At 42.2% G+C, this 12,577-nt stretch overlaps 1 protein-coding gene across 1 annotated transcript in view; it reads left to right on the top strand.

Annotated features, from left to right (window-relative positions):
• The first annotated feature begins 2,840 nt into the window (after nucleotides 1–2,840).
• Nucleotides 2,841–12,577, top strand: part of ITGB8 (integrin subunit beta 8) — an 85,433-nt gene continuing 75,696 nt past the window's right edge. Inside the window, exon 1 of the mRNA XM_010358710.2 lies at nucleotides 2,841–3,885. Coding sequence (XP_010357012.1) covers nucleotides 3,759–3,885 — 127 coding nt within the window. The 5' untranslated portion in view covers nucleotides 2,841–3,758. The remainder of the gene's footprint in view (nucleotides 3,886–12,577) is intronic.

The following is a 12,577-nucleotide window of genomic DNA, read 5'->3' on the forward strand; positions in this document are numbered from 1 at the left end:
GTGAGAAATTAAGGTTAAAGGAGTAGGGAAGAAATTTAAGTCATCTCATTTTATGACTTTTTAGTAACTCAGCTCAAAGACTCTAATGATAGGAAGCCTGGAATGAATAACTAAAATGTTATTTTTAGACTATCTATGAATTTCATTTCCTCTCATTACCACAAATGATGAAAAATTAGCTGTCAGAAATTTCAAAGCAAGATAGCCGAACATGATAGAAAAACATAAATTAATTAAGTCACCATCTTCTGAAACAATTTTCCTTTATTGGAATTCTTCAGGTAATACAACGAAGATAACAATACTGCATTTCTTTAAAATGTGCTGTACATTTCCTTATAGGAAAAAGGATGAGTTATGGTGATCAGTGACATTTATTGGAAACAAGCAAACTTTTTGTTCCTGGGTCACTAGTTGTATTTACTTTAAGAAAACCCCAAAGATGATTTACAGTCTTTCAGGAGAATTTACTTTTATGTTTACAGCCCAAAATGTGCAGATAACTTGTTTGTAAATAACTGGCAGGACTCAGTCTCACATCTAGGATATTTCATTTTATTTTATTTCAACAACCAGAGTTACAGCTTCTTTACAACTGAGAAGTGGTAATAAATGGTATTGTGCTTATTCTTCAACAACTCCATAGCACTGGCACCTGACATATATTTGCTTGAATTTCACGTAACAAAATGTAGAAATCTTTCTTTCTAAAGGGCTTCAGAATTTCCCGAAACAGATTTCTGAACTTCATTTTATTCCTCTTGCTACATGGTTTTTCTGGATTAGTATATATAATATATCAACGCCTAAAAATATAGAGTTACAAAAATTAGTGCATACCTCATCAATTTCATAAAGTTACATCATTTCTTGTTTGCATACATTTATATGTTACTTGTTACTGTAACTGCCACTTACAACCCAGCATCACGAGTTGTATTTTAGAATATCATGGAATGGTTATGTGATAGACACTTTAAAGTGTACTGACAATGCCCTTACGGGAATGAGGGATTTAATTTTTTTTTTAACTGGAGCACTGCACGTCTCAAGGGTGGCTGCATTCAGTAGGTCTGTGTCATAACCCCTGGAAAACACACAGGCTGCCCAATGGAAGAGTCACTAATCAGATATTGACTCTGATACCTTTGTGTTCAAATTTTCAAGTCCTCACACCCTTCCTAACTAATGTTTACGTCTTTCCTTTAGGACAACCAAAAAACAAAACTATAACTGTTCGAACTTGGAACTAAGAAAAGAAAATAAAAATTAAGGCGGAGCTGGATTTATTTCTATTTATTTAGAGTATATCACCTGTAGTAGAATTATGTTGCTAAGGTTGGGATCACGGCTTTGGTCTCTCGAAGGGACCTGCTTTGTAGATCCAGGGCGCGTTTAGTTTTCTAGCTGGGTTCCTGGTTTGCTTAACTAATTCTGTGCACCTCGCTGTGCAGTCCACACCTGAAAGGGGGAGTTTCGATGTTGTGGTTTATGAACCAGGTACTTTCCATTCACTCCGTCAACAGAAAGAAAAAGAGAGAGAGCACGCCTCCTACCTTTTTTTTTTTTTTTTTAACTACAAATAAGGAGACGGAAACTATTAAATAAGAAGGGGGGAAACTCCCGCATATTTCACCTTGACCTGGCTGGACTGGTCTGTTGCCTGTAAGAGGCGGGTGTTGTATTAAAATGAGAGGTCAAACCTCTGGACTGGGAATCACTCCTGCCCCTAGAGGGAAAAGAGAACCATCACTGTGTTGAACTGGAAACACTGTCTTGTTTCCAATGCGGGGGACTGAGTTCCTTCCCTCGACTTAGCGTGGTAATGACAGGACCCGAGGAGACGCGCTGCTTCCCGGACAGCTGCCCAGCATAACACCCGCACCCTACTTGCACCTAAATTTCTGAGCTGCAAGCAGGCAGAAACGCCTCCCACCTTCTCTCCTTAGCTCCCCTCTCCCCACTTAGCTGCTGTCTGTAACTTCTTTGTTCCGTTTACTGGGAAGGTGACGCTTAAGATCAAAAGACCCACTGTAACTTGCAAGAGCCCAGAGCCACCACCAGACGCTGGGGAAAAACAGGGCTGTCCAGCCTAGGATTAAGGTTTGGAGTAGGGAAGGAGCAGCGAGAAATCTCGGCCGGTCGCTCCGGGAACAGCCCCTGCAGACTGGTCCAACTCTCCAAAGGCTAGGGAGACCGGGGCAGCCTTGTGGTGGGGCAGAGGACGAGCTCCTAACTGCAAGCAAAGTGCTAAGTAGAGGGCGTTGGGGGCAGGGGAGGTCCCTTGACTCCACTTTGTATGCAGCAGCTGCCGGGCAGTGAGTATCTCCGAACAAAGCGGCGAGCAGCGCGGGGTTGAGAGATTGGGGTTTGCTCGCAGCTGCTGCTGGCGCTGAGCGAGTCTCCCACCACCCCCGCGAGCGTTGGGGTGCAAGGATTCGGGGGAGGAGGGAGAAGGGAACGAGGCGTGCCATTCCTGTTTCGCGGCTACGCTTCAGGAGTTCTTGTGAACGATGGGAATGGCAACTATCAGAGCCAAGGGGGAGAAAAAAGAGCTGGAGTGAGCAAAACAAAGAGCGAGTGTGGGCCGTGGTGACTTCATGCCTCATCAATGTCCCGCCCACGCTGCTCCGAGCTGTTACTGCTGCTCCTGCCCGGGCTGCAGCCGCGCCTGCGGGCAACCAAGCCTAGGCGCTCCGGTAGCGTGGGGAGGTTTCTTAGCAACTCTCTGCCCTGAGTGTACCCGGCTACCCGCAGGTCTGGAGCCCCCCCGGGGGCCAGAGCAGGACCACCCCTCTCCCGCCCATCGCCGCCCTCGCCTCTCTTGCATCCTCGCCGTGTGCACCCCAGAGCGTGCCAGCAACTCGGGCTCTGGACTGCGGGACGCCTGAGCCGCGCACTGGGGCCGAAAGGACTAGGGCACGCAGCCCCCGCCCCGCGTAGCCGGGCTCCGGCACCCGGCGGAACCTCCCCTTCTGCGCTCGCAGCCGCGGGCCCCACTCCCCGCCAGGCAGGGAGCGGCGATGCCTCGCTCTGTGCCTGCGGGAGTCGGTGGGTGCTTCTAGGGCGCTCCCAGAGTCGCCTCCCCCTGTTGCTGGCATCCCGAGCTTCCTCCCTCGCCAGCCAGGACGCTGCCGACTTGTCTTTGCCCGCTGCTCCGCAGGCAAGGCTGCAAAGCTGCAGCTAGTGACGTTGGCCTCCCTGCCCACCTGTGGAAGAAACTGCGCTGATTGATGCGCCATCGACTTTTTTCCCCTCGACCTCGCCGGCGTCCCCTCCCACAGATCCAGCATCACCCAGTGAATGTACATTAGGGTGGTTTCCCCCACCCCAGCTTTGGGCTTTGTTTGGGTTTGATTGTGTTTGGCTCTTCACTAAGCTGATTTATGCAGCAGAAGCCCCACCGGCTGGAGAGAAACAAAAGCTCTTTTCTTTGTCCCGGAGCAGGCTGCGCAGCCCTTGCAGAGCCCTCTCTCCAATCGCCGCCGGGGCCCTTGGCCGTCGAAGGAGGTGCTTCTCGCGGAGACCGCGGGACCTGCCGTGCCGAGCCGGGAGGGCCGCAGGGGCCCTGAGATGCCGAGCGGTGCCCAGGCCCGCTTACCTGCACCGCTTGCTCCGAGCCGCGGGGTCAGCCTGCTAGGCCTGCGGAAAACGTCCTAGCGACACTCGGCCCGCGGGCCCCGAGGTGCGCCCGGGAGGCGCGAGCGCGCGTCGGGAAAGCAGGCAGGCGGCGGGCGCGGGGCGGGCTGTTTTGCATTATGTGTGGCTCGGCCCTGGCTTTTTTTACCGCTGCATTTGTCTGCCTGCAAAACGACCGGCGAGGTCCCGCCTCGTTCCTCTGGGCAGCCTGTGTGCTTTCACTTGTTCTTGGACTGGGCCAAGGTGGTAAGTTGTTTTGTTTTGTTTTGTTTTCTTCTTTTCCTTAAAGGTCTTGGGCTGGCACGAAGAGCTACCCGGCCAGAGCATCCCGGCCAGGTAAGTTGCAGTCATCAGAGAACTTCAAGAGGGCGGGTGCGTGGCAGCGTCCTCCAGCACAGATGGCCTCTAGGCCAGGTGTCAAGCATTTCTGCCCTGGAGCGACAGCAAGGACTAATTATCAGAGGAGGCACTGTGTGTTACTCCTAGGTGTTGAGGAAGCCCTAACAGAAAGGAATTTTGGAAGACAGGGTGTCCTGTTTACAGAAGTCATTTAGGGGCCCTGGTCCATTCTTAAGGGCATCGTCTGTACAGAATATTCTCCCCATCTTTCTAACATTTGGGTCCACTAATGACTAACTTGCCTTTAACTCGAGGCTGTAGATAAGTTGGTTATAATGGGAGTAGTCTTCAATTTTTGAGTCCAGAAAAGGACAGCATACGAGTTTCTACTATCATTAGTGGTAAATCTGAATGAATTACCCACACTGGAGGGATATTCATGCTTTAAGTCACCATCCTTTCAGCTTAAAAAAAAAACACTATCTAATTGATCCCTCACTGAGATCCATCTCTGATACAGAGAAGCAGAAAGAACTCTGGACCAGGATTGACAGCTTTCTGTCCAGGCAAACCATTTATGTCAGAGCTACCTTGAGGTGGAGAGGTTAACTGTATGAAATTCATTGTCCTCATCTGTAAAAGGAGGTTAATAATACCTGCCTTCTCTAAATCACAAAGGGAAGTTCAAGTCAAATAGTACATGATAAGGTGTTTTAGGACTTTTGATTTATGAGACAAAATCAAATGTAAGGTGGTATACCGGATTGGATTGTTGGAAAATTATACAACTAAGTAATAGGACGAATCATGAGTTTAGAATGAGTGCTTAATGGTTTTTAATATAGACCCAACATTTATTTTTGCCAATGCAGTGACTATTGTCATACTTTCTTTTTTTTTTTTTTTTTAATTTCACTTTTTCTCTGTTTGGTCACCAAGCCTTTCTTTTTTTTTTTTTTTTTTTTTTTTTTTTGAGATGGAGTCTCGCTCTGTCGCCCAGGCTGGAGTGCAGTGGCCGGATCTCAGCTCACTGCAAGCTCCGCCTCCCGGGTTTACGCCATTCTCCTGCCTCAGCCTCCCAAGTAGCTGGGACTACAGGCGCCAGCCACCTCGCCCGGCTAGCTTTTTTTGTATTTTTTAGTAGAGACAGGGTTTCACCGTGTTAGCCAGGATGGTCTCGAACTCCTGACCTCGTGATCCACCCGTCTCGGCCTCCCAAAGTGCTGGGATTACAGGCTTGAGCCACCGCGCCCGGCCTAGAGCCTTTCTCTGACCTCTCGGGCTCAAGGAGAGTTTAATTAATAGTTGTAATTGTTTTGTAGGTTAAAATTTACTCCTATGCTTTGATGTGCCAAGTTTTTGCCTAAAGCTAATTGAAACAGTCAAGTCATAACCTTATAAGTAGGCTCTCTCTCTGTATATATATATATATAAACATTTGGAAACATCCAGCTATCTTTAGTAAATTGTTGCATATATAGTTTTCTAATATTTGTTTCAGGGAGATTTGCTCAGTTATCTGAAATGGAGAAATTAGAGTAAATCTCTTGATCTTGTGGTTATTTTTTTGGCTTGTTTGTTGATTTCAAAATAGTGAAAAGGCAAAGGAAAAAGTAACATTCATTATCAGTTATCTCTTAAATGGAAGAAACATACATTTGTTGCAGCAAATTTTCCACTAAGCATAATTTCATCCTGTTTCAATAAGTAATAAAGTCCTTTTCTAGATTTAGTAAACACACACACACACTAGTAAAATGACCAAAATTTGTGTTAACACAGTATATTTTGTTCCCAATGTATAGGCAAAGGAAAAAGTCCCACTTGCCTCTAAAATTTACTATTTATAGTACATTTTTAAAAAACATTAACTGTGCTTATAAACATTAGTCAGGCTCTTGTGAAAAAGCATTGTATTTCTACCCAGCATCTAAAACTGATTTGAAGGAAATATTATGAATGGGCCTCCTTGCACCTGCAGACCTGAAAAGGGAATGCTTATCTGAAATCAGAACAAGGCATCCTTTTCCCAGTCTCTGTCAATATACAAAGGTTTCTGATGTATACTGATTTGCATGGCAGTTAAAAACATGCAAAAAATGTAAATTATAGCCAGTATAACTCAGAAAATTAGAGATCAGCATAAACTGCTGTACTTTTGTGATATACTACAAGTCTCAAATTATATGTCTTTACAGTGCAAATTAGATGCTTAAAGCAGAATAGAAATTTAGGTATCAGTTACAAAGGAAATCTTGTTCCCTTGCTCAGTAGTTTACACCAGGAAAATGTTGAGGGCAATAAAGCCATACAAAAGAGACCAGAAGCTGCATAAGACCAGCATAACTTTGGGTTTAATTTTTAAAGCGGAATTTATAGGTCTCGAACACATAGTTTATTTTTAATAACAAATATATAGTGAGCAGTGGGGGATGTTATTAATCAAATCCAAAGATTTCTGATATAGAAAAAATTATTGCAGTTTGTTTTTTAACTATATCTGGTGGAAATTACCCATAGCTAGAGAAATAATAGCACTATAAAATGGTTAATAAATAACCAGAAAACATAAAGTATATCTAGTGATTAATATTGGAAGAGTTAATGTAGCAACATTGTTTCCACATGTACTTATTTTAAAAGATAAGGAACTTTCATTACCTACATTTTTATATAGCAATATAAGTGTAACAAATTTCAGATATCACAGTTTCTTTTTAAAAAGTGGTAACTATTATTATAATGAAATTTCACCTTCTGTTTATTCAACTATCAATTATTTATTCTTTTCAACAACAACCAACTAGATTAACATTATTTTGTGACCATAGCATTACTTCCCCTCAAAACGTTGCATAGCATAAGTGTTCCCAGAATTCTTTATGCTTACCTAAAGTGATTGGATATTTAAAAGAACCAAGGTATCATTAACAAAAAAATCATCCTTCTAAATTATTTGCATAATAAGCACCCAAATTAATTCTATCTTGAAGCAATGGAGACACTTTCTGATAAATTAAAAATCATGCATGTTTGCCCTCTAAGCTGACAGCAAAGTAGCTGATATGGTTTGGAAAATGCCAGAAAAATTCCTGTGCCCCAAAATAACTTATTCTCTTGTTACCAAATTACCTGAAATCTCACTACTTAATGGATTCTTTTTGGTTAAACATGGTATTAACCCTATGATTTTTTGAAGTTTTTAACATGGTATAATGGAAATTTTCAAATGCATACAGAATTAGAGAGAATGGTATAAGGGACCGCTATATACTCATCACCCAGCTTCATTAACCATCAACTCAAAGCCAACTTCTTTCATCTCTGCTCCTACCAGTACCCAATTCATCCCCTTCTCCCAACTAAATATTTTGAAATAAATTTTTCATGTCATTTTATTTTAAAATATTTCAGTAAATAAAAATTTTATGGGAGGAGGAACACACTGTAACTAATCTTACAGCATGAATTTTTTAAAAAACTGAAACTTAGGGCAACAAGAATGGTCACAATGTTTAAAGGGAGCAATTGCAGAAGAGAAAGACACAAGAAATGGCAAAGACACAGTTTCAACCATTTACTTTTCAATAGTTCTATTATAGTTCCATTAAAAATATTTTTATTTAGAAAGTATGGATACGTAATAGCTTTTTGATATGCATGTGTATGAGGAGGGAAAAACAACATGAGTAAATCTGCTTCCCCAGAGAAATGTTAATTGTTTTATTCCAATGAAATCACAGCAGGTATACCTTGTAAAGTTGCAGTTTTAAGGATTCGCCCACCCTTGCATGATTAGCTTTTCTCCCATCTACTGTATAATTTAAAGCAATATCCATATATGTGGCAAAATCTTTTTATCTCTTATTTTTCACTCTCCTTTTGCTATAAGTCCTTGAAAGAGTTGTCCATAACTCTTGTCTCCGATTCTTCTCCTCATCTTCTCTTTGAATCCATTGTGAGAAGGCTTTCTTTATCACCTCTGCAGTCCACTCTCATAAGATCAGGGTAACCTCCACATTGCCAGATCTGATGTCCAATTCTTAATCTCCATCCTGCTTGATGTATCATCTGTTGGTGACTTGACACTGTTGACCTTGCCCTCCTTGGAAATAGTTTTGTTGGCTTCTTGGACCCACACTCTCTTGGTTTAAGCTCCTTCTCCATCTCTGATGTTGATTCTTCCTCATTTCTTAACCTCCAAATGTAGGAGTGGTTCAGAACTCACTTCTAAGAACTTCTCTGATCTACTCTTGGGTCTTTTTTGTTTTGTTTTTTGAGAAGGCTCACTGCAAGCTCCGCCTCCCGGGTTCACGCCATTCTCCTGCCTCAGCCTCCCGAGTAGCTGGGACTGCAGGCGCCCGCCACTATGCCAGGCTAATTTTTTGTATTTTTAGTAGAGACGGGGTTTCACCGTGTTAGCCAGGATGGTCTCGATCTCCTGACTTCGGAATCCGCCCGCCTCGGCCTCCCAAAGTGCTGGGATTACAGGCGTGAGCCACCACACCCGGCCCAGTCTTGGGTCTTAAATACCATTTCTACACTGACACCTCCAGAGTATTTATCTCTAATCCTGACCTGTTATCTGATCTCCAGAAGGTGCAGCAAATTGTGTGAACCACATCTCCACTACATGCCTAAAGGCAAAAACCCTAACGCATTCAAAACCAAACTCCATTTTCTTGTCCAGTCTTCATAATAACACTGTGAGAGAGGTCCCTGTTTTTGAAGCAAAGAAACAGGAGCAGAGGGGATAAGTAACTTGCCCAATGTCACCTATCTAGTAAGTAGGAGAGATGGGATTTGAACGTAGTGGAGAAAGCCTGAATTATGCTTCATAATATGAGCTTCCTAAGCAGTCTTCATCATTTCAAACCTTTGTCCACCCTTTCTGCTCAGAACTTTTCCCTAGCTCCCCCATTGTCTTCAGGCTCCTCATACAACTTCCTCCCAGCGTTGCTATGGACACACCCACGTGTGACCTCCTTGAGAGGAGAAGCTGCCTATATTTTTGTGTGTCCAGTGCTTGGTACACAGTAGGTCTTCACAAAGTATCTGGAGTAAATGACCCCATGAATAACTTGAGGCTAATAGTGAGCAATCTAAAATTGGGCAGCTAAGCAAATTCTCCCTAATCAGTTCTAAGCCTCACTAGAATTTGAACTTTGAGAAATAAAGTTTTCTTTTAAAAGTGGGTTACACTATAAAGGACACTTGTTTCTGTTTTCCCAGCCCATACCAGAAAGCAGTCTCTTGACCTTCTGGGCAAATCATTAGCAAAGATTAAAAGCTGAGACTTAGTACTCTTTAATCTTATTTTTCAAAGTCTGTCTTGTTTTCAAACTTTCTGTGACAATTATTTCTATTGTTGATAATAAAATATAAAAAGTGATCCTAATTCTTTACCCTTGGTATCAACTTTAAAATTGATTTTGATTTAGATTATGAAAACTGGAATTTGTAGTAGTTTTCAACTAAATACTTTAAAAATTAATAAAAAACCCAAGCTATTCTAACTCCTTTAATTACTATTCATTCAGACTTTCTTAAAGCACATACAGGTTTATGACAGGCACTATACTGAGTTCTGGAGTTAAAAAATAACAATAGTTAAGTTTTGTGTATTATTTACTGTAGGCCAGGCACCCTCCTAGACACATAATATGAAAATATATTATTTAATGCTTACAACCCTCTTAGTTATATACTGTTATTCCCATTGTATAGGTAAGCAAACTAATTAAAGAGGCATTGAATAACTTCTTCAAGATCTCTTAACTAATAAATAATGGTCCCAGAATTCCGATCTGTGTGGTTCGAGTCAGCATTCTGAATCATAATTATAGACATATAGATTGCTTTTCAAAGGTGAGAGGAGTCCCTACCTTGAACCTTGGAAGGTTCAACTCTAGCTGTCCTCAGACCATGACCTCAACCATGGGCAGGGAGTCCGTGGGGCTTGCTCAAGTAGAGTCTGTCACCCCCTCTAGATCATCTCCAGAATTCTTAGCCTAAACAGCCTCAGGCTACTTTTATGGCCTGCCTTCTGGAGGTAAACTGAGTCACCCCTGTGCCAAATCCTAGGTGAAGTTGGCCAAGGACACTGACACAGGAGAAGTAAACAGAGCTTGGACATGCGAGCTGAAGTGTCCATGCAGGTAAACGACAGGCTACCTGTGCTGCAGAACAAATCTAGAGGTGGGAGAAAAGAGGGGAAGATCATGGCCGGAGAGGCAACACTTCACACACTGCCCAGTTCCTAATCAGAAATCTGGAGGTGAATATTCCAAATTCAGACCTAGCCCTACAGGTCATTATGCATATATATTTATCAAGGAAGGAAGATAGAACTTGTTTTACCTGTGGGTTTCTTTGCCTGGTTTGTAGCTGTTAAATATTTAGTCTGTTATGCTCACTGCTCTTTGTGCTCTTGTTGCTGTTGGCCCTGAAAAAGTTAGGGGCAGACTTGTCTACTAGTTTAAATATTACTGGCGGCCAGGTGCAGTGGCTCACACCTGTAATCCCATCACTTTGGGAGGCTGAGGTGGGAGGATCACTTGATGTCAGGAGTTCGAGACCAGCCTGGCCAACATGGTGAAACCCCATCTTTACTAAAAATACAAAAATTAGCCGGGCATGGCAGTGCGCACCTGTAGTCCCAGATTCTTGACAGACTGAGGCACAAGAATGGCTGGATCCCAGGAGGTTGCAGTGAGCCAAGATCATGCCACAGCACTCCAGCCTGGGCAACAGAGCGAGATTGCATCTCAAAAATAGATACATAAATAACAAACAAATAAATATTATTGGGGGGAGACAAAGAAAGCACCAGAGACCATTGCATAAGGTAATCTGGTAGTCTTGACTACCTCATGTCAAAGTGCTTTTATGTTTTAGTAACTAAATCCCTTTTGGTAATCTTCGAGATGTGTACAGATTATACAAAATTTTACTCTCTTGCAAATCATGTTATAATGAGAGTCAAATGTATGCATAGTGTTAATTTAGTTTTACTTATTTCCCACTATTATTTTAAAAAATATTTTAGAAGGCCGAGCACAGTGGCTCACACCTGTAATCCCAGCACTTTTGGAGGCAGAGGTGGGCGGATCACGAGGTCAGGAGTTTGAGACTAGCCTGGCCAACATGGTAAAACCCTGTCTCCACTAAAAATACAAAAATTAGCTGTGTGGTTGTGCACACCTATAATCCCAGCTACTCAGGAGGCTGAGGCAGGAGAGTTGTTTGAACCCGTGAGATAGAGGTTGCAGTGAGCTGAGATTGCGCCATTGTACTCCAACCTGGCAACAGAGCGAGACTTCATCTCAAACAAAACAAAACAAAACAAAACAAAAACTTAGGAAAGAACATTTTACTGACACGAATGACCTAATTTGGTCCAATTATTCAGCTAGCATGTATTTGATATTTGATATTTAATATCTATAAATGAATGACTATATAGAAAAAGCAGTGCCATACTACATTCGTGGAATAAAAGGACTATTTTTCAACTTAAAGTCAATCTTAATGTGACCTTATTTTGTCTTTCACAGTAAGCAAATTATTTGATTTACACACCAAAAAAATGTACTGAAAGAATGATTTCCATTGGGATTTTATAATTTAATTAAAAGAGACCCAACTTTTAACAAAAGTGCTAAGATCAACTCTTGCTAGGAAGCTACTAATATTAAACAGATATATTTAAATTATCTTCCTGCAGTTATTGAAAAATGTCCTTAACTAATATTAGTTTAGGAAACAAAAATAAGATTATTAACTTAAAATTGCATTGGTAAAGTGTTCTTATCAGATATATACTTTTAAGATGATTTTTAAAGATGCTTCTGTTTTGAGTGCTATTATCCAAAGTACTAAACGTTCATTTTTAGGCCAAGAGCAGTGGCTCACACCTGTAATAACAGCACTTTGGAGACCAAGGTGGGTGGATCACCTGAAGTTAGGAGTTCGAGACCAGCCTGGCCAATATGGTGAAACCCCGTCTGTACTAAAAATACAAAAATTAGCCAGGCATGCTGGTGGGCACCTGTAATCCCAGCTACTCAGGAGGCTGAGGCAGGAGAATCGCCTGAACCCGGAAGGCCAAGGTTGCAGTGAGCCGAGATCGCGCCACTGTACTCCAGCCTAGGAGAGAAAAAGTGAGACTTTGTCTAAAATAAAATAAAATAAAATAAAATAAAATAAAATAAAATATAAAAGTTCATTTTATAAAGCAGCATATAAGGTCTTATAAAGCGGCCTTTCATGCTGACCTCATCAACGAGCCAGTCATCACTGCTGGAATGGTTTTAGGCGTGCGCTGTCTCTGCCAGGTATTTTATTGTTGTTTTGCTTTTTTTGTAATCAACAAATGCTGTTACATTTGTTAAGGACAGAATCTGTTGCTATTCCAGATAAATGTTGGTATAATTTGTTTATTCTAGAGGATTGCCAAAAATTTTACAGTCTCGTGATAGTACAGGGTAAGAAAACAGAGTAGCTGTCAAGGGCTAGTTCAAGTCAAAGTCCATGGAAGAGACCAAGTTTGGAAGTGGAGAGAAGGATTGGTGATGAAGACAGGAGGATGAAAAGCTAG

The sequence above is a fragment of the Rhinopithecus roxellana genome, chromosome 6 (genome assembly GCF_007565055.1).
Source record: "Rhinopithecus roxellana isolate Shanxi Qingling chromosome 6, ASM756505v1, whole genome shotgun sequence".
Lineage (NCBI taxonomy): Eukaryota > Metazoa > Chordata > Mammalia > Primates > Cercopithecidae > Rhinopithecus > Rhinopithecus roxellana.